The 23,236-nt window shown below is 35.5% G+C and overlaps 1 protein-coding gene, 3 non-coding genes and 1 pseudogene across 4 annotated transcripts; 3 read left to right on the top strand and 2 right to left on the bottom strand.

Moving 5' to 3' along the window:
* Window positions 1-489: 489 nt before the first annotated feature.
* Window positions 490-562, top strand: TRNAF-AAA (transfer RNA phenylalanine (anticodon AAA)). Its single transcript has one exon. It is a non-coding gene; the product is annotated as a tRNA-Phe (tRNA).
* Window positions 563-955: 393 nt separating this feature from the next.
* Window positions 956-1,028, top strand: TRNAF-GAA (transfer RNA phenylalanine (anticodon GAA)). The gene has a single exon. It is a non-coding gene; the product is annotated as a tRNA-Phe (tRNA).
* A 214-nt stretch (window positions 1,029-1,242) lies between these two features.
* Window positions 1,243-3,461, bottom strand: LOC147789649 (putative polygalacturonase). The gene is made up of 5 exons (XM_087117011.1): window positions 2,933-3,461; window positions 2,686-2,806; window positions 2,343-2,517; window positions 2,141-2,211; window positions 1,243-2,058 (listed from the first exon to the last, which is right to left on the bottom strand). Exons 1-5 carry the CDS (start codon window positions 3,203-3,205, stop codon window positions 1,352-1,354), a joined length of 1,347 nt encoding a protein of 448 aa, XP_086973137.1. The 5' UTR covers window positions 3,206-3,461; the 3' UTR covers window positions 1,243-1,351.
* A 6,074-nt stretch (window positions 3,462-9,535) lies between these two features.
* On the top strand, window positions 9,536-9,608 carry TRNAF-AAA (transfer RNA phenylalanine (anticodon AAA)). Its single transcript has one exon. It is a non-coding gene; the product is annotated as a tRNA-Phe (tRNA).
* Window positions 9,609-13,956: 4,348 nt separating this feature from the next.
* Window positions 13,957-21,309, bottom strand: LOC111808693 (putative polygalacturonase; annotated as a pseudogene).
* Between the last annotated feature and the right edge of the window lie 1,927 nt (window positions 21,310-23,236).

The raw sequence follows: 23,236 nt of genomic DNA, 5'->3' as shown, positions 1-23,236 counted from the left end.
ATTTGAAAATAGGGTAAGTACGAAAAAACTCATTAACTCCCCTAGTGTGGTTAGACAAGCAAACCATCGTATAGTTTCATCAATCAAAATGAAGGGACCTTGGTGGTTGGTTACTCATAACACATAGCATGTAATCTACTCACCTAGAATAGCTTTTAGCATCCAATGCTTAGTGACCAATAGTGGTTGGCTACACTATACACACAACGTGTAACCCTTACCACGTTTATAAATTTCATCAATCACCCATGTGACCAATGGTGGCTGGTTACCCGATACACAAAGGGTGTAACCCTTATCACATTTATTTCATTCAAAAATCATAACGTGCACAAATGCAATACCAAAGTAATTATTTTCGTAATCAATAGGCATGACAACAAACAACAACATCCATATAACAATCCATATAATAACAATCAATCTAAGCCACACAAGACATAACTACTCTAAACTTCGTTGGGCTTTATCACTTACCGTTCTCTTATGGTGGGGATAGCTCAGTTGGGAGAGCGTTAGACTAAAGATCTAAAGGTCACGTGTTTGATTCACGTTCACCGCATTTGAACCGGAGTCTTAATTAGACTATTTCATCAATTAATGAGTGAATATTTATTTGCGATTTAAACTTTGATAGAAAGTTACACATATTAATTTTGATTGTAATCAATTGTCAAGTTAAGCATAACTCAACTAATTAGCGGTGATTAAATAGAAGAGATAGCTCTACTTATGCATTTTTATTATGTTAAAATAGCGGGGATAGCTTAGTTGGGAGAGCGTTAGACTGAAGATTTGAAGGTGTTATGTGTTTGATCCATGTTCACCGCAATGGTGTCGAGATTCCTAACTTGACTGTGCAATCTAGGTTATGTTTTATTTGTGAAATATTTCGTAATGATTTAAACTTTGTAGCGGGGATAACTCTACTTATGCATTTTTACGTTAGCAAATAGCGGGGATAGCTCAGTTGGGAGAGCGTCAGACTGAAGATGTGAAGGTCACGTGTTCGATCCACGTTCTCCGCAATGGTCTATTATAAAGAGTCATAACTTGACTCTGATACGAAATATAAGGTGTCTTACTCATACCATATAAGAACTTCATGGTGGATCCATACATATTTGGATATAAGAAGTGTGTTTTTATTCTCTTTTTTTCAATTTTAGAGTATTATTTTGATGGTTTTGAGTTACAATTAGTTATTGTTTAGTGATATATTACAAATCTAGTTGAAATAGGTTAGTTTCAAATTTAAAAACTTCTCATTTTATCTATATGTTCATTAAATTTTTCATTATCATTTATTCCATAGAATTAAAAAAAAAAAAAAAAAAAAAAAACAAAGTCTTTACGAGAAGGTAGGAATTTCAACCGAGCATGACTTCAACTGAACATTCTCAATCGGCAGCTGATCCTCGGGAAAGTCACATCCACCGCTTTTCGCTGCCTTAGCCAGCGGAGCACATGGCGGCGGATCCACATCGCTACTAAATCCCTCAATGTTCGTACAGTTCCACTGCAACTTTTTAGGCGTCGCCGACAATCCAATCTTCACATTTGAAACACAAATATCCGTGAATGGATCTCCTGAAATCCCCGCCAAATTTGCCGACATATTAACATTCTCGGCCACCACGTCTCTGTAATTAATGTTCTTAATCAATGGCAATGCCGAGGGATCGAACTTGTCATCCGCATGCGATTTGTAGTCTCCAGTTATCCAGAAGACGTATTTCATCGTGGATAGAAACATTCTTCGGACGAAAATGTCCTTGACGAAACCGCCTCGTCCGCGAGCGGTTTTGATTCTGACGGCAGACTGTGTGTTGATTGCTGTAACGTTTTCGATCCTGACGTTGCGGATTCCGCCGGACATTTCGCTGCCAAGGGCAATACCTGCAGAATCTGGTGAGATGCAAGTGAGGCGGCGAATGACGAGGTCCTCGGTCGGCATTCCGAACTTGATACCGTATTGGTCCCATCCGCTCTTGATGGCGATGCAATCGTCACCGGAGACAATGTAGCAGTCTTCGATTCGAGTGTTGGAACAAGAATCTGATAAATTGAACGGAGAATTAGCGAGAGGGATTGAGGAAGAAAAGAACCCTAAGGTTTTAAAGGAGAAGAAGAAGGGAACCTGGATTGATTCCGTCGGTGTTGGGTACGGTGACTGGAGCCAAGATGGTGAGCCCTTGGATAATCACATTTCTGCATTTTCACCCATATTACGATATATAATTAAAAATTCTTTTTGGTCGGGAGGAATTTGAATGGTATACTTTTTTCGAAGCATAATCCTAAAATACAAGGATAATGGGACGGAAGCGAAATAGCCAAACCTGCTATAAATCGGATGGACGAACCAAGAAGGTGAGTTGATCAAAGTGAGATTCGAGATCTGGATTTGATCAGAGTACATGATCTCGATCACATATGGCCGTGTTACCTTGAGCTCCCCTTTCTTAAACTTTTCCCACCAAGAAGATCCCTGCCCGTCGAGTGTACCGTTGTTACCTACACCATGTCACCAACCCAACTTTATTTTCTATAAATGTTCTTTTTATGTTTTCAGTTACCTTAGTTCTTTTTTATTTAATTCTGATAGCACGGAAGCCTGTTATAATTTTGCAATCCATTTAAAAAAAAAAATTAGAATGTTAAAAGGTAAGAAAAAATAATCACCCGTGATAACCACATCGGTGAGATTAGTTCCAAAGATGAGGCTGCTGTACCGTCCACCAGGAGCATCTCTTCCCCTCCCATAAGATGGGAGAACTTTCACGAGTGGCCATTCTGATTCATTCTGCACCATTAAATTAAATTATGAGGAACAAATCTAACTCATTTATTTTGGATTAAAGATTAAAATTCAAATCACCACTCCCAAAGGTGTTAGGTTTATAAAAATAAAATACTCGATAGGTCGAACCTGGGATGCAAGAATTTTAGCTTCTTTATCGATAAAAAGTGTGAAATGGCTAGTCAGATTAAAACTTCCGGTCAGCCATTTTCCCGGCGGCACGACCAATTGAGCTCCGCCATCTGCTGCCATTGTGCTGAGATGTTCAATCGCTTTTCGGAACGCGTGAGTATTTGAAGTTACTCCGTCGCCGACGCCGCCAAACTCCGTTAACAACGCTGAGTGTTTCCGACAATTGATCGCCTGAAATTCAAGGGAGTTCGAACTTAGACGCGGATTCATAGCGTCCACGGTGGCTAAGCTCACCAATGCCAGTACGATCACGACCGAGATTCTCGCTGCTGTAACCTACCGAAAAAAATCAAAGATGATTCAATCTCTTTTTGTTCATCTTTTTGTTGGTTACATTTTCGAATTTGATCGAGAATAGTAAGGATCCACGGGAAAAAAAAGTTCTTCAATAAACCATTCGGGGTTTTGAACAAAAACCCACAATCATTTGAAGTGATTCCAGACAAAAACCAATGAAAGTAGAAGAACAAGCCAAGCCCACAAGATCAATGGAAAGAAAACAAAGAAAAAGAAAATGAAATTCAAAGAGAAAGAAGAAGAAACATTACATTGAGTTTTGTGGGTTTTGGAGGAAGATCCATGATGAATTTTGTTTGGGAGTTTATGATTTTTAGATTGGGGGACAAACGATTTTATAGGATAATTTAGGAATCAAAAATAGGGAAGGGATTTATTACTATTATTGTTATTATTTCTAAGGGTTAAATTTTGGGTTGTAAATGAAATGGTTGGATTTACATAGAATATTAGCACAACCAGACTGTTTAGAAAAATATAACCTGTAGTGAGAACTTTTTAAATTTGGCATCTTGTTTTTGTTGTTTGTTTTTAAAAAAATATTTTATGTGTATTAGAGTGTTAAAATAGTTACTCCAAGAACCACGTCATCTAAATGGGTATTTAAAAAAAAATTATAAATTAATTTTTATTCAATTACTCGAACAACTCGAATCAACCGTAAGGTGAATATTTTAATATTAGATTAGGCGAATTCATTATTTGATAAGGATTTATTGGATTGAAAAAGTTTACCATCTAAAAAATTAAATTAGGTCTAAAACATGTTGAATCCAAAGTAATTGTTTGTTTAGTTTTAAATGATATTTCTATATTGATTTGATTGACTTTTAATCCGATCATATATTTTTTCACTAATTGCAGCACATGAGTTGAGTTGAATATACGCTCAAATCTCTTCAAACATGGTAAGTATAACTCCATTTCTTCTTTTATATTTCTTCTTTATTAAGAATTTTTCTCAATAAAAAATGAATAATGTATCGATCCATTGCTAAAGTTTAAAACATGAAAAATAAAAAATCAAAATAAAATTGTAATAAACTACTTATAAAATCACTAGACTATTTAATTAGAAGTCTATTAGCTAATATAGAAATTAACTATTTTTTTTATCCATAAATAATTATAGTTAAGTGGATCTTTAAAATTTTAGGGCAAATCTTCTTTAATAGAAGAATATAGAATGAATATATGGTAAATTTTGCACATTTAAAAATAAAAATGATGAAAATTATAAAAATGTATAAATATGTGCTATATACAAATACATAATATAATACACACACATATATATATATATATATATATATATATATGTCTGTCTGTTTATGTATATGTATAGGTATGTATGTATTTATGCATGTATATATGTATTTATTATATGTGTGTAAGTGTGTGTTGCGTGATACATACATGTATATGCACATGATGAGGCACGACAATATAGTGATCCATGCATGTCATGGTGAGGCACGACCCACGTTTGAGCGACACTGATGCCCTGTAGACGGTATGGTTTTGATCCTCTCTGGGTGCATACATACCAAAGAATAGATGACAATTCTAAAGTAGGACTATAACATCATGTCGCACTCGTTTCTCTCATCTCATAATGTATCTATATGATCTCTCGACCACCCAAAGACTAGTCTATGAAACAAAGGCCTTATGGCAGCACTGAATCATCACCACACATGATACCATATATGGTCTAGGGATATTATGGTTCTTGATAAGAATCACGGTGTTCCAAATGTTCCAACTAGACCTATTACAGAATCCAAGGCTAACAAGAGTCAACAAGTATTCATTCTTCATCTACAAAATTGAATAAGCTCGGTTCAACCATCATTTCATATGTTACAAGCTGATTCGGTTGAGGAAGGACCATTTGGAGCTTCAGAAGTGAATATTTGCACGGTTGAAGTAGCGGATGAAGTTGCTATAAATTGCGATTTATTATTTTTAATTTTATAATTTTTGTAATGCGCAAAAGGGTGGAAGTTATGGGTCAAATTGACTTCTTCTTTTGTGGAGATTTAAGGGGATCGGGATAAATGTTAGTGGCATTTGAAGAATTGAAAGTTTCTTTTGTGGGAAGACTTAAATACCAACAAATTATTATGTAAAAGGCAGATTTCGGATAAATGAAATTGAGATCTCAAATTGAGACTTTTACCCTTACAAATTCGAGCATCATCTTTGCCATTTCTAAGTTTCATGCAATTCTTGTGGTAGATTTGCATCTGAGCCATTCAATCAAGCATTCATCAAGTTCTATTGTGGAGTTACTCAATTTAAAACAAAATTCCAAATCTTGCTTCTAGATCTTTTATCTTAAGAGGTAATCTAATTCTTGCCTTATCTCTTGATTGATCCGAATTTTGTATAAGTTGGCGTTGATTTCTTTGATTCAAGGGTTCTTGCTTCAACAAAAGCTTGGATCATCGGGCTGAGGATTAGGGTTGTCTTATCAGGAAGATTACCTAAAGAGAAGAGGGCCACCGAACGGAATAGAAAACCAAAAAGGAAGAAGAACCCTAATTCAGCAGCTGTTGATAGGAGAAGGAAAAGGAAACCAAGAAGGATAGATTAAGGCAAAGAGGTGGATGAGAGAGAGAGCTCAAAGTAGGGGGACTTCCATCGAAGGACAGAAACAAAGCTTGATAACTCTTAATCAGTTTCTCTCTTTTCTTATTCTATCACGATTAAGATGTTGATTTCTACGTTGAAATCATTTTGTATGGAGAGCTAAGCCTTACAGGGGAGGCGGAAGAGTTTTATGTAGTTTAAGTATGTTGACGGTGTGATTTTATTTTATTAAAGAGTTGTTACTAATGATTTACATGTTTGCTTAGTTGGCCACTTTACATGCATAGTTGTTCTCTTATTGTTCTCTTGTTCGAAAGAAGAGGGGAGAAGGGAATTATCTTTAATACTCTAGTTCCATTGCGAGGATACATGAACGTAGTTGAAGGTTTATAAATAATTTTTTAGCCCTGTTATTAGAAATTACAAAATTATTATTGAAGTAATTGTTAGAATCGCACAACAACACATATCCTCGATCAAGACGAACACAAAGAACAGGAGAGAGAAAATTCAAGGAGGAATGTTGGCTAAAGGTTTTATTGATGACTTTTCAGGTATGTACACCAAAACAGAATACAGAGAATGAATAAAAGTACATCTTGAAAGCATTGCTTGATGGGGTATATATCGTTTTAGTTTACTAAATAAAGCTTTACTAAATCTTTACGAAATATCTACCATATATATCTCTACCGAATCTTTACGAAATATCTACCATATATATCTCTACCAGATCTTTAGTAAATATTTACTGTAAATGGGCATCAGGCTCCATATCTAAACAATCTCCCACTTGTAGACCGATCCAGCCAACTAAGAATTTCATTCTCAATCTTCACTGCACCATACCAATTGAGGCTTTGCACAACCTCAACCTTCCAACGTCAACACATTTTGTCAACATGTTTGCTGGATTCTTTACACCCTCTATCTTCTCCAAACACATCACCATCTTCCACTAACCTCCGAGTGAAATGGTATCGCCTTCTGTGTTTTGTCTTTGAACGATAGACCGGGTTCCTCACCAACTGCTTGTCACTCTAACTATCTACCTGAAGAATCTTCTTGCACTGCTTCTTGCGTAATTCTTCTAGATAGTCTATCATCCATATCATCTCATTTCCAGCTTCAGCTATTTCCGCGTACTCAGCTTCAGTAGATGAAAGAGCAATGCATTTCTGAGGCCTAGACATCCTATCATCCATGGCTTTCTCCCACTTGGTTGTATCCTCCAACTGTAGGTCGTCATCAAGGGACTCTGGTTCTCCTTCGTCAGCCACGACAAATAATGTAATGAAGGTGAATATCTATCTGGTGCTCTAATAGCTTTGGGTCATCTCCTCAACACCTGCTCAGGTGTAACTTGCTCTACGTCTGGTTCTTCAGTAACGGTCTTAGGAGTTTCACGAGCTTCTGCTCTAACATCATTGGGTGAGTTTTCCTGTGACTCAAGCTCAACTCCTACTTGCTTCATGGTCTCAAAGTTTATCTTCTCTTTGTCCTCGTACATGACTTTTTCATCAAAGGTTACGTCACAATGTCTTAGGATTTTCCTATTCTTGTCATCCCAAAATTTGTACCCGAACATGTCAGAGTCATAGCCTATGAAGTAGCACTTCACAGCCTTAGCATCAAGCTTGTCTCTTTTCTATGGATTGACGTGAACATACGCAGTACAACCAAAAGTTCTCAAGTGAGAGTACGTGAGTTCCTTCCGGCAACTTGAACTTCAAGGGTACTGACGGTCCTCTATTCATCAAGTAGGCTGCATTATTTACAGCATCGGCCCAAAATGTCTTTGGCAATCCAGAATGAATCCTCATGCTTCTTGCCCGCTCATTCAATGTTCTGTTCATTCTTTCTGCAACACCATTTTTTCTTGCCTTACCAGGAATTGTCCTCATTAATCTAATTCCCTCTGCTGCACAAAATGTTATAAACTCTGACTTGTCGTACTCTCCTCCACTGTCAGACCTCAATCATTTGATCTTCAAGCCGGTGTGATTTTCAACTTCAGCCTTCCACTTCTAGAAGGTGACAAACACATTTGACTTTGTCTTTCAGGAAATAAACCCATACCTTCCTGCTGAAATCTCGATGAAGGTGACCTAGAACTTTGATCCGCCAAGTGATGAAACTGGAGATGGTCCCCAAACGTCTGCATGTTTCATTTCCAATCGTACTTTCTTTGATTCTCTGGCAGCCTTTGAGAAGCTAACTCGTTTCTGTTTCACATAACGCATCTCTCAGAAAGACCTATGTCAACAGACTTTAGGTCTACTAAAACTCCATTTGCAACCAGCATCTTCATTCCTTTGACGCTCATATCTCCAAGTTTATTATGCCATAGACTTGAACTTGAAGCACTCCAGCAACTGTAGCCATTTTCATACACCCTGTAGTGGTGTATAAGGTTCTAGATTTTGTGCCATGTGCTACCACCATAGCACCCTTCACAATCTTCCACGAACTCTTCCCAACCTTTGTTGCATAACCTATGCTATCCAACTGACCAATACATATCAGGTTCTTCTTGAGACCAGAAATATATCTGACATCCTTTAATGTCTACCGAAGGCAAAAGAAAACCAAGAAGGAAGAAGAATCCTAATTCAGCAGCTGTTGATAGGAGAAGGAAAAGAAAACCGAGAAGGATAGACTAAGGCAAAGAGGTGGATGAGAGAGCTCAAAGGAGGGGGACTTCCATTGAAGGACACCAACAAAGCTTGATAACTCTTAATCATTTCCTCTCTTTTCTTATTCTATCATGATTAGGATGTTGATTTCTATGTTGAAATAAGTTAAAATGAGCTAAAAGCCACCACAAAATTCAACAACCTGTCTATTTTATCACTTCTAGCCAAAGCTTCCTTAATTTTTCTAGTTGTTCTTAGTTGTTCGAGAACAATTGATACGCTCAATCAAATTTTTTTAATTAGTTAAAGTTCACCCCATCCATTTGAATAAGACCAAAAACTCACTTAATTTCCAGCAACGAAAGGAACAAAAAAACAGGCTCTCTATCGAAACGACAATATACTTATTATTTACTATTTGTGATATTATATATTTACATGTATTCTTGTGAATTTTACACCATTTTTCTCTATACATTCATGAGTCATCAGTCACTCCCATGATACAATCTTACATGAAAATCATTTGAAAATAGGGTAAGTACGAAAAAACTCATTAACTCCCCTAGTGTGGTTAGACAAGCAAACCATCGTATAGTTTCATCAATCAAAATGAAGGGACCTTGGTGGTTGATTACTCATAACACATAGCATGTAATCTACTCACCTAGAATAGCTTTCAGCATCCAATGCTTAGTGACCAATAGTGGTTGGCTACACTATACACACAACGTGTAACCCTTACCACGTTTATAAATTTCATCAATCACTCATGTGACCAATGGTGGCTGGTTACCCGATACACAAAGGGTGTAACCCTTATCACATTTATTTAATTCAAAATCATAGCATGCACAAATGCGATACCAAAGTAATTATTTTCGTAATCAATAGGCATGACAACAAACAACAACATCCATATAACAATCCATATAATAACAATCAATCTAAGCCGCACAAGACATAATAACTCTAAACTTCGTTGGGCTTTATCACTTACCGTTCTCTTATGGTGGGGATAGCTCAGTTGGGAGAGCATTAGACTAAAGATCTAAAGGTCACGTGTTTGATTCACGTTCACCGCATTTGAACCGGAGTCTTAATTAGACTATTTCATCTATTAATGAGTGAATATTTATTTGTGATTTAAACTTTGATAGAAAGTTACACATATTAATTTTGATTATAATCAATTGTCAAGTTAAGCATAACTCAACTAATTAGCAGTGATTAAATAGAAGAGATAGCTCTACTTATGCATTTTTATTATGTTAAAATAGCGGGGATAGCTTAGTTGGGAGAGCGTTAGACTGAAGATTTGAAGGTGTTATGTGTTTGATCCATGTTTACCTTGTAAGTTTCTAAGTTTCTTATTTTCTCGAAGCATATCTTGTAACATGCATTCGTAATCATATGAACCCATCTTAGCGTGAGTTGTTCTAGAAGGTCATAGATTCCTAGGGAGTTCTTTAGAGGGGTTCTAGAAGTGTCTGAATCTAGACATGTTTTCTTTAGGCGTTTCCTTAAGTTCCATCTTGGGTTATGTTCCAAACTTGCTCCAGCCAACTTGAAATCTTGAGCTTATCCTCGTGTCAAATAGAATAGATCTTATAGGACATGGTTGGTGATTTGTAGCATATTTAGACCTTGAGCTAGGATATGACTTCTTGTTTCATTTTCAGGAACTAACCCTTAGAGATTGTCGTGTCATATATCGTGTTTTGGTCCTGAAAACACTTTCAAAGTAACCCTTAGTTTTCTTCCCATAAGTGCATAGGTGACATTATCATAAACGTGGTATCCTGCTAGCATATCGTGTTGCACGGCATCTCATTTAGGTGAGGAAAATAATAAGTCCATCATGACAACCTGCTCGTGGTACATATAGCAAGGCATCTCACCTAAAGAGGAATAGGGATCTCGTGGTACACTTCGTGATGGGAGATAATGGTTACTCCGGGCATGGATCCTAGCAACTTGTTAAGCATACCATCTGCATTAACCTAGGTGTTTCCTTGTATTCTTGGGGATCCAAGGTTTATGCATAACGTCTTGGGTCAAGCTTGGAACTTAAAGGTTCTTCTTAGGAATAGCCCAACGTAACCTTGTGCACTTAGAATCTTATTAGTAACCAAGGGTACCTATGGGGAATCTCTTATTTCATGGGTACCTCGTTAGTCATCCTAGGAGTTAAAGTCATGTGGATCATGATGTACATTTTTCCCCATATCTTGGTTTCGCTATCTAACATTTCCCAATGACTCCCAAACTTCATTATCTTATACAAAATCATGAGATAAGGATTCGTACAATATTTCCTAATGTTGGGAGGTCATTTAGGGCTTAACCCGTACGTAGTCTTCCTTAGGGACATTATGGTCATTTTACCCCTAATTCTTGGTTTTGCTACTTAACGAGTACCAGTGGCTTTCAAACTTCACCACCTCATCAATCATCATACAATAAGATCTACCGTAGAGTTTCATAGCATTTGGAGGTCATCTAGGTCATGAACTGTAGGTAGATATCCTTAAGGGCTATGGTCATTTTGCCCCGTTTCTTGGTTTACCTACTTATCCTTATCCATTGACCACTATATTTCACACATAACCTAAACATGATATATTATGCTCAGCATTAAAATTTCATAGGCATTAGAGCTCATTTAGTGATTTATCTTAACGTTCCTTAAATCTCAAGTAATTTGGTCGGTTTAGAGCCTTAACTCAAGGTTCTTTGGATTTTTCTTCCATATATCCTTTGTCATACTTGGTTTAGGGTTCATATGAAAATCCAAGCGATTCCTACAAGTATTTCTTAAGAAAAGTCCAAGGTGGCTACTTACCTCATCGTCGACGTTTGGGACCTCCGTTCTTGAGCTTCCGGTATCCGAATTACTTTACATTTCCTTCCATAGACTCCTAATTGTGTCTAGTTTTTGGAACCATAAGTTTTGTCATGAGAACCGGTCTAGAAGGGGGTTAAAATTGAGAAACACCGAGGGAACAAGAACAAGACGCGCGCGTCCTTTGCGCCGCCGTCTGAAAGTGGCCTTCCACAGCCCCGATATCTTCGTTTGTACCCTCGATTTCTTCATGAAACTTAACGAGGGTATTACAAGGAAGATCTTGGGGTTGATTTTATACTTTTTCATGGATCATAGCCTAAGATATTCGCCTCCAAAGTTCGTCCAAAATAATTTTCCTCGTCGGAGCTAAAACAAGGGATTTCTTATCGGGTAGCCGATTCTAGGGGTTTTCAAGACCCGATTTCTTCATGGAACCTCTTCCATATCCTTTCCTCATGCTATAGGAATTAGTTTGGAGGAATGTCTTTGAGTGTGGGTCCTTAATTTTGAGAAATCATTCTCGGTATGCAACTCACCCGAAACGTCGAATTTTCGATCTCTTGGGTATCTTGTTCTACACGTTTCAGCTATCGATTCCTTCATAGAAATTGTGGGTAATCTTGTTTAGAAACTATAGGAATAAGTTTGAGGAGGAATGGTGGAGAATTGCTCTCAATTTTGGAAGAAACCCGAGAGTAGGAGACCCACAATCTAAACGCTCATAACTCTCGAATGGGTGCTCGACCTTGCTCGAGTCTTGTTCCATATTCTTGCCCCTACTTCAAACTTCATAGGCGAAGCTTAAACCGACATCGAAAGCTGTAGAATCGTCGTGAATTGGCGATTGGATTTTGTGGAATATCTTTGGAACCGACATTGAAAGCTCTACATCACTGCACTTTGGTTTATAAAGGGTGGAATATCTTTGGATCTGTCAAATATATATTTCTTGTTCCAATACAGGAATCCTTTCATTACTTCATTCAAAATATCTCCAAAAACTCCATTTCCATTAGATATGCGCTTTAGCATATATTTTCAAATTCCTTTGATTCTAACTTGGAATTTCCAAATAAAGGAAACTGAAGATCGAGTAAAACAGGTCTGGAATTTCCAAATAAAGGAAACTGAAGATCGAGTAAAACAGGTCTTCAAAGTAATCAAAATCAAATGGTGGGATAAATACGCTTTATACCCACGCAGATTTCAAATCAGTGAAGGTCTAGTTATGTCACCTTCAAGATTTATCGAAAAAGAAAACCACCAAGTTTCTTAATTCAAAGTCTAGGTTGCTTGCTGCATTAGCTCAAACAACATCAGAAGCTGATTTCCAAAAGCTCTTCAAAAGGCCGCATAAGTCGGTTCAACATGTTCTCCTTCTATAGTAGAAGAAGATACCATCTATGATCTCAATGATCCATTTCTGGATTCTCAACTGTTAAAAATCGCCATTTACAAAAGACTTAATAGTCGTTAAAAAAACAAAATCCCAAAATGAATGTCTCAAATATTCCTTCTCCTTTTCATTTAACTTATCTTTCCCTCTTTCAAATTTGTCCTCTTGAGAAATTATTTGCTCTTTTGTTTTCTCTTCTTTATTTCCTTTTTCTCATCAATTTCTTTGGTGAATGTTGTAAATTATTTCATCTTTCTTTATTTTAACTTTTATGTATAGGTTGTCATCTACTATATCTTTTTCAAACCTTTTTCGATGTATTACTCCCACGTGGATAAGAGCCCATATCTTGTTTACTACTTGTAAATTAATTATTTCTATTGTGAATTAAGCTAGGATGACATAGTTCATGTAAATGTTAGAGCTCTCGTCACTAAGCGTCCAAATGGTAACCGAGCCTCAAATTTGTGAGGGAAGAGGAGTTACTCAATCTGCATTAGTAATAAAAGCAGGAAGAAGATAAGAGAAGTTTAGAGGAATTTGTAGTTTGTGATAACGAAAGATTGGCATAGTTGCAAGCACTCTTGAATTAGAGAGTTTTCCTTCCTTTTCATCTCCTTTATATACTCCATGATGTTCAACTTTAGTGATTACCCAACTTACAAATTGGGCTTGCCCAAGAATCCTTTTAAAGAAGAATTAATTAACTTCCTAAAAACAACTAAAGTAAAAGTTGACAAATGTCACATATGACCATAGTTTCACAATTTCACAATAATTGATATGCACTCAAGATAGAAGATTCCATTCCTACTCCATAGGATAGGATTGTTGTACTGAAAACATCTTTTTTTCTCTTTTTTTTCAATTTTAGAGTATTATTTTGATGGTTTTGAGTTACTATTGTTTAGTGAAATATTACCAATCTAATTGAAATAGCTTATTTTTAAAATTAAAAACTTCTCCGTTTATCTATATCTTCATTAAATTTTTCATTATCATTTATTCCATAGAATAAAAAACGAAGAATAGCGTAATCTTTTTTTTCCTATTACTCTTACTTCCTAGATAGTATATACCTTCCGTACTTTGAAATTATTTGTATATTTATGTTCCCTAGATTATCTTGAGCCATGTATACATTGCCTTGGTCTAAGCTAAAAAAAAAAAAGACTATTTCGAAAACTAATCAATGATGACCCTCCATGGATTCGCCTATATAAGCCACACCTAAAGTTGCAAAAATAAGAGCTTGAATACCACTTGTAAATAATCCAAGGAACATAACAGGTATAGGAACTACTAAAGGTACTAAAGAAACAAGAACAACAACTACTAATTCATCGGCTAATATATTTCCGAAAATTCGAAAACTAAGTGATAAGGGTTTTGTGAAATCTTCTAAGATGTTAATGGGTAAAAGGATTGGAGTTGGTTGAATGTATTTACCGAAATAACTTAATCCTTTTTTGCTAAGACCCGCATAGAAATATGCTAGAATAAAAAATGAAAAAAAACAAAGTCTTTGCGAGAAGGTAGGAATTTCAACCAAGCATGACTTCAACTGAACATTCTCAATCGGCAGCTGATCCTTAGGAAAGTCACATCCACCGCTTTTCGCTGCCTTAGCCAGCGGAGCACATGGCGACGAATCCAAATCGCTACTAAATCCCAAAATGTTCGTACAGTTCCACTGCAACTTTTTAGGCATTGCCGACTGATAAGGCAACCCTAATCCTCAGTCCAACGATCCAAGCTTATGTTGAAGCAAGAACCCTTGAATCAAAGTAATTAACACCTCCTTACACGAAATTTGGATCAACCAAGAGATAAGGCTAGAATTAGATTATCTCTTACAATCGAAGATCTAGAAGCAAGATTTGGAAACCTTGTTCTAAATTGAGTCACTCCACAATCTAACTTGATCAAGGCTTGATTGAATGGCTCGGGTGCAATTCTACTACAAGAATTGCTTGAAACATAGAAATGGCAAATATGATGCTCGAATTTCTAAGGGAAACGTCTCAATTTGAGATCTGAATTACATTCATCCACGAATCTGATTTTTACATAACATATTGTGGGTATTTATAGTCTCCCGACAAAAGACGTTTGTGGATGGAATTTATTCGAGATGTTTGTGGACGGGATTTATTCCCGATCCCCTTTAATCTCCACAAAGAATAAGTCAAATTGATCATTTGACTTTTACATAATTTATCAAATTAAACATAATTTTTTCTAATAAACGTTGATGTGCTTGAGTGGCTAATGCGGCAAACTTGTAATCAATTGAGCTCTCTGTGCGCAGGTTCAAATTCTGTTTCGAGGACGAAGGTTTAAAAATCATCACCTTCTTTCTGTCACCTCCTTTTGAAATGTTTTGATCAAATCTGCATGTTTCGCTCACAAAAATATCATCTTCCCCCTCTTCAGAAGGATTCGTCCTCGAATCAGAAAAAATCATCACCTTCGTCACCTCCTTTTGAAATGTTTTGATCAAATCTGCATGCTTCACTCACAAAAATATTAGAAGGAAATTAGTAGGAATAAGAAGCAAATAAAGTGTATTAAATCCATAAACTACTTTCTTAAAGAATAAGTCAACAGCATTGCATCATCCATAAATCTATCTGCCACATGCTTCTGCCAACAAAAGTGTTTATACAACATCTTATAAACTTTATTAATCCTAAGATGTCCCATTAAGGCACCGCTTCTCTCAAAAACAAGTCTTTTATAGAGCATTTAGGAATACAAAGCATACTCTTAGTAATTAAAAATTTATGAAACACATAATAATCATCTACCACTTTTTTTTGCAAGACAAGATGCATAAATAGTTCTAAAGTCTTGGTCATCTCTATATAATTCAATAATATGCTCAACTCCAAGAATTTTTGCAGCAAGAGAAGTAAAGAGATCATACCTTTTAGATAACACATGAGCTACTGTATTATCCTTACCTTGCTTATACTTGATGACATACGAAAATGTTTCAATAAATTCCACCCACTTTGCATGTCTACGGTTCAGTTTGCTTTGACCCTTCACATACTTCAAGTTTTCATGATCAAAGTGGATCACAAATTCTCTAGGCCATAAGTAGCGTTGCGGCACATGCGATATATGAACTACAACCAATTCTTTATCGTAGGTAGGGTATTTCAATGTTGCCCCATTTAGTTTTTCACTAAAATACACTAACGGCTTTTCATCTTGAATTAAAACAACACTTATGACCAAACCACATGCATCACATCCAATTTCAAAAGTTTTATAAAAGCTAGGCAAAACAAATAATGATGCATTGTTTAATTTGTTCCTAAGCAAATTGAATGCATTCTCTTGCATTCCTCCCCATTTAAAAACAACATTCTTTTTCACTAAGTCATTCAATAGTTCAGTTATGGTTCTAAAATCATTTATAAATCTTTTATAGAGGTTAGCTAACTCATGAAAACTCTGAACTTTACGTGCACTCTTTAGTGTTGGCAAATCCATAATGAATTTAACTTTGTCTCTCTCTAATGCTATTCTACTTTTATCAACTATGAAGCCAATAGAGTGAACTTTTTCCATGCAAAAACTACCCTTATTAAAATTAAATTTCTCTTTTCTATGTGTAGTTTTGCAAAAACTACCCTTATTAAAATTAAATTTCTCTTTTCTATGTGTAATTAAAACTAATTTAACATGCTCCATATGCTCAAGCAAAATCTTCAAATAAATTATAATATCATCAATATAAACAACAACATGTTTTCTCATATATTTTATCAAAACATTATATATTAAGCGCATAGGTGTACTAGGAGCATTAGTTAACCTAAAAGGTATAACAAGCCATTCATACAATCCAAACTTAATATTGAAAGTTGTCTTCCATTCATCTCCTACGTGCATTCTAATTTGATGATATCCATATTTCAAAATAATTTTTATAAATAGACACGAATCATGCAATAAATCAAGCATATCGTCTAACCTAGGAATAGGATGTCGACATTGGATTTTTTCTACTTTCAGACTATTACACTAAAAACTATCCTAGAAAAGACTAGACAGTCTACCGTGATTTTGTTGATGACTCTATTATCCATGCATATGCGCAAAGTTTCATCTTTCTTTGGCATCAATAAGTCTCGTATAGAATATGGACTCAAACTTTCTCGTACATAGCCCTTCTCCATGAGCTCCTCCACTTGCCTTTGAATTTCTTTTGTCTCGATTGGATTGACTCGATAAGCTGGCTTAGAAGGAATGACAGTCCTTGGAATGAAGTCTATTTTATGTTCAGTACCTCTAATGGGAGGTATTTCTTTATCTTGAAACATGTCTTCAATTTCCTGTAAAAGAGATTGAAAAACACTAGGCAAAGCCAAGTTGTTATAGTTAGAGACCAAATATCCTCCATTGTACATAAGTACAAAGATCGATTTTTGTGAAAGTCTTCTCACCTCTCCAACTGTAGCCAAATAACTCTCTCTCTTCCTTTTTTCCTCTTCCTTTTTTTCTTCAATTTCATCTATTTTTTCATTCTTCTTTTTTTCTCTTTGATTCTTCTCTATTTTTTCACCCAACTCTTGTTTTTCTTTTAACTCTCTTTCCTCAAACTCTTTCTTTCTTTCCTCCAACTTTAATTGATCAGCAAATACATTTGCAGAACTCAAAGGTACCAGAGTGGTTTTTCTACCATCTTTTACAAAAGAATACCTATTCAAATAGCCATCATACATAACCCTCCGGTCAAATTTCCATGGTCGGCCAAGCAATATATCTCCAGCTTGCATTGGTAATACATCACAAAGAACTTCATCTTTATATTTTTCCAAAGTAAAAGATATTAAAACTTGGGAAATTACCTTCATTGTTCCACTATCATTGAGCCATTGGAGCTTGTAAGGTTTAGGATGATCTTGAGTTGGAATTTGCAACCTTTTGATCAACATAGTACTTACTACATTGGTGCAACTTCCACTATCAATGATAAGACTACAAGCAGTCCCCTTAACTAAACACCGCGTGTGAAATAGGTTGTCTCTTTGATCATCAACATCATTCTCTGTAACTTGACTTTTAAGAAGTCTTCTTGTAATAAGTGCCAAATGAATACCATCTTCTAGTTTCTTCTCATTCTTCTGGACTTCTTCAACTAGATCATTGATCTCCCCTCCTTTTTCCTCGTCTTGGTTCATGATTGTACAAACAGTAGTTAAATATGTTTAGGACCTCAGACACTCAACTCACTGATTTACACTCAAGGACACTCGTGTTTATACACACAAAGGTAGGCTGTTTGGGAAAGTGACTAAATTATGATCAAGGTAGGCTAATATATGGGTAAAGCAATTCTGGTAGTAGCAAGCTATTCAAGGCAATCAAGATAAGTTAATTATGAAATAAGAACAAAATAAAACAAGGAGTGAACAAACAAATAAGAGACACAGATATTTTGGGATAGAATTGCACACTGAAAAATAAAATAAAAAATTAAAAAAAAAAAAAAAAAAGAAAGGACGTGAAGATTTTAAGAACGATCTAACTCTCTTTTTACCGAATTCGAGAAATTTAGAAGTTATCTTCAAGCGTAGATTATGAGAGAAAAAAAAATATCAAACACAACGGTTCTAGATTTAGATGGATTAAGAAAAAGATGTGAATCGAAGTTTATTTGATCTTCAAATAAACATGCAAATGATCTAAAAAAAATGATAAAGATCGTTTATAATCACAATCGTAAGAACAAATATGATAAGTTTTTTTTTTTTTTTTCAAGATCTAAACGCGATCTTTAGGAAGAAAATGAGAAAAAAGTGAAAAGTTGATGAATAATGGCGGAAACGACAGCAAGAAAATAAATGGACAGATTTAAAGAAAAGATAAACAATAGCAGAAATGAAAAGATAAAATCAATTCTAGAATCGGCCACAAAGATGTAAATCTGGCTCTGATACCAAACTGATAAGGCAACCCTAATCCTCAGCCCAACGATCCAAGCTTATGTTGAAGCAAGAACCCTTGAATCAAAGTAATTAACACCTCCTTACACGAAATTTGGATCAACCAAGAGATAAGGCTAGAATTAGATTACCTCTTACGATCGAAGATCTAGAAGCAAGATTTGGAAACCTTGTTCTAAATTGAGTCACTCCACAATCTAACTTGATCAAGGCTTGATTGAATGGCTCGGGTGCAATTCTACTACAAGAATTACTTGAAACTTAGAAATGGCAAATATGATGCTCGGATTTCTAAGGGAAACGTCTCAATTTGAGATCTGAATTACATTCATCCACGAATCTGATTTTTACATAACATATTGTGGGTATTTATAGTCTCCCGACAAAAGACGTTTGTGGACGGGATTTATTCGAGATGTTTGTGGACGGGATTTATTCCCGATCCCCTTTAATCTCCACAAAGAATAAGTCAAATTGACCATTTGACTTTTACATAATTTATCAAATTAAACATAGTTTTTTCTAACAAACGTTGATGTACTTGAGTAGCTAATGCGGCAGACTTGTAATCAATTGAGCTTTCTGTGCGCAGGTTCGAATTTTGTTGTGTTGACATAGTTTTTTGAATCTTTTGGAACACCGTGATTCTTATCACCGACAATACAATCTTCACATTCGAAACACAAATATCCATGAATGGATCTCCTGAAATCTCCGCCAAATTTGCCGACATATTAACATTCTCGACTACCATGTCTCTGTAATTAATGTTCTTAATCAATGGCAATGCTGAGGTATCGAACTTGTCATCCGCATGCGATTTGTAGTCTCCAGTTATCTAGAAGACGTATTTCGTCATGGATAGAAACATTCTTCGGACGAAAATGTTCTTGACGAAACCGCCTCGTCCACGAGCGGTTTTGATTCTGACGGCAGAGTGTGTGTTGATTGCTGTAACATTTTCGATCCTGATGTTGCGGATTCCACCGAACATTTCGCTGCCAAGGGCAATACCTACAGAATCTGGTGAGATGCAAGTGAGGCGGCGAATGACGAGGTCCTCAATCGGCATTTTGAACTTGATGTTAGGATCGCACAACAACGCACACGCTTGATCTAGATGAACACAAAGAATGGGATAGAGAAAAGTGCAAGGAGAACTCTGGCTAAAAGGATTTGTTTTTATTGATGATTTATACGTACAGTAAGAGAATTACAGAGAATAGAGATTACCTATCAAAGCTCTACCGGTATATATATATAGTTCAATTTACTATATATAGCTTTACCAGATTTAACCATCTACTATATATAGCTATTTACTATATATAGCTTTACCCGATTTAACCATCTACTATATATAGCTATTTACCATATATAGCTTTACCAGATATAGCTTTACCAAATATAGTTTTACCGGATATAACCGTTGACCACGCTATAAATAAGCATTAGGCTCCATAACCTAACACTTGATACCGTATTGGTCTCATCCGCTATTGATGGCGATGCAATCGTCACCGGAGACAATGTAGCAGTCTACGATTCGAGTGTTGGAACAAGAATCTGATAAATTGAATGGAGAATTAGGAGAGGGATTAAGGAAGAAAAGAACCCTAAGGTTTTAAAGGAGAAGACGAAGGGAACCTAGATTGATTCCGTCGGTGTTGGGTACGGTGACTGGAGCCAACACCGACGAAACCAAACCTGCTATAAATCAGATGGACGAACCAAGAAGGTGAGTTGATCAACGTGAGATTGGAGATCTAGATTTGATCAGAGTACATGATCTCGATCACGTATGGCCGTGTTACCTTGCGTGCCCCTTTCTTGAACTTTTTCCACCAAGAAGATCCCTGCCCGTCGATTGTACCGTTGTTACCTACACCATGTGACCAACCCAATTTTATTTTCTATAAATGTTTTTCTTAGGTTTTCAGTTACCTTAATTTTTTTATTTAATTTGGATAGCACCTAAGCCTATTATAATTTTGCAAACAATTAAAAAAAATTAGAATGTTAAAAGTAAGAAAAAAATAATCACTCATGGAGATTAGTTCCAAAGATGAGGCTGTTGTACCGTCCACCTAGAGCATCTCTTCCCCTCCCATAAGATGGGAGAATTTCCACAAGTGGTCATTCTGATTGATTCTGCACATTAAATTATGAGGAACAAATCTAACTCATTCATTTTTTATCAAAGATTAAAATTCAAATCACCACTCCCAAAGTTATTAGGTTTATAAAAATAAAATACACGATAGGCTGGGATGCCAGAAGTTTAGCTTCTTTATCGATAAAAAGTGTGAAATGGCTAGTCAGATTAAAACATCCGGTCACCCATTTTTCCGGCGACATGACCAATTGAGCACTGCCATCTGCCGCCATTGTGCTGAGATGTTCAATTACTTTTTGAAACGCGCAAGTATTTGAAGCTACTCCGTCCCCGACGCCGCCAAACTCGGTTAACAACGTCGAGTGTTTCCGACATTGATCGCCTGAAATTCCAGAGAGTTCGAACTTAGACGCGGATTCATAGCGTCCACGGTGGCTAAGCTCACCAATGCCAATACGATCATGGCGAGATTCTCGCTGCGGTAACCTACCAAAAAAAATCCAAGATGATTCAATCTCTTTTTGTTGGTTAGATTTTTGAATGTTATCGAGAATAGTAAGGATCCAGGAAAAAAGGTTCTTCAATAAACCATTGGGGGTTTTGACACAAAAACCAATAATCATTTGAAGTAATCCGAGACGAAAACCAAAAAAAGTAGAAGAACAAGCCAAGCCCACAAGATCAATAGAAAGAAAACAAAGAAAAAATGAAATTCAAAGGGAAAGAAGAAGAAAAATTACATTGAGTTTTATGGGTTTTGGAAGAAGTTCCATGATGAAATTTGTTTGTGAGTTTATGATTTTTAGATTGGGGGACAAATGATTTTATAAGATAATTTAGGAATCAAAATCGGAAAACGATTTTTTACTATTATTATTATTTAAAGGGTTAAAAATTGAGTTGTAAATGAAATGGTTGAATTTACATAGAATATTAGCTCAATAGACTATTTAGAAAAATATGACATGTAGTGATAACATTTTAAATTTGACGTCTTCTTTTTGTTATTTGTTTTTTAAAAATTATTTTATGTGTATTAGAGCATTAAAATAGTTACTCGAAGAACCAAGTCATCTAAACCGGTATTTAAAAACAAGTTATTAATTTATTTTTATTAAAGTACTCGAACAATTTGAATCAAGGTAAGGTGAATATTTTATGATTAGATTAGTTGAATTCTTTATTTGATAAGAATTTATTAGATTGAAAAAGTTTACCATCTAAAAAAAATTAAACTGGATCTAAAACATGTTGAATCCAAAATAATTGTTTGTTTAGCCTTAAATGATATTTTTTATATTGATTTGATTAACCTTTAATTAGTAATTGCAGTACATCAGTTGAGTTGAATATCTACTGAAATCTCGTAAGTATAACTCCATTTATTCTTTTATATTTCTTCTTTATTAAGAAATTTCTTAATAAAAAATAAATAATGTATCGATTCATTATTAAAGTTTAAAACATGAAAATTAAAAAATCAAAATAAAATTATAAAAATTAAAAAATCAAAATAAAATTATAAGCTATTTTTTTATCAATAAATAATTATTATTAAGTGGATCTTAAAATTTTAGGGCAAATATTTTTTAATAAATTTTGCACATTTAAAAATAAAAATGTATAAATGTGCTATATACAAATACATAATGTATCTATTTGATCTCTGGACCACCCAAAGACTAGTCTATGAAACAAAGGCTTTGTTGAAGCACTAAATCATCTCCACACATGATACCATATATGGTCTAGGGGTATTATGGTTCTTGATAAGAATCACCATGTTCCAGATGTTCCAACTGGACCTATTACAGAATCCAATGCCAAGAAGAGCCAACAAACATTCATTTTTCATCTACAAAATTAGATAGCCTCGATTCAACCATCATTTCATGTGTTACAAGCTGATTCGGCTGAGGAGGACCATTTGGAGCTTCAGAAGTGAATATTTGCACGGTTGAAGTAGCGAATGAAGTTGCTATAAATTGCGACTTATTATTTTTAATTGGGCAAAATGGTGGAAGTTATTGGTCAAATTGACTTCGTTTTTATGGAGATTTAAGGGGATCGAGATTAAACTATGCCACTAACATCTTAAATGGGTATTTGAAGAATTAAAAGTTTCTTTTATGGGATACTATAAATACCGACAAATTATGTAAAAGGCAGATTTCAGATGAATGAAATTGAGACTTTTACCCTTAGAAATTCGAGCATCATCTTTGTCATGTCTATGTTTCATGCAATTCTTGTGCTACGTTGCATCTGAGTCATTCAATCAAGCCTTGATCAAGTTGGAGTGCCTCAGTTTAGAACAAGATTCCAAATCTTGCTTCTAGATCTTTAATCTTAAGAGCTAATCTAATTCTAGCGTTATCTCACGATTGATC

This window comes from Cucurbita pepo, chromosome 13 (genome assembly GCF_057944985.1).
Source record: "Cucurbita pepo subsp. pepo isolate OVF chromosome 13, ASM5794498v1, whole genome shotgun sequence".
NCBI classification, from domain to species: domain Eukaryota; kingdom Viridiplantae; phylum Streptophyta; class Magnoliopsida; order Cucurbitales; family Cucurbitaceae; genus Cucurbita; species Cucurbita pepo.
This window is presented reverse-complemented; position numbering and strand designations above follow the sequence as displayed.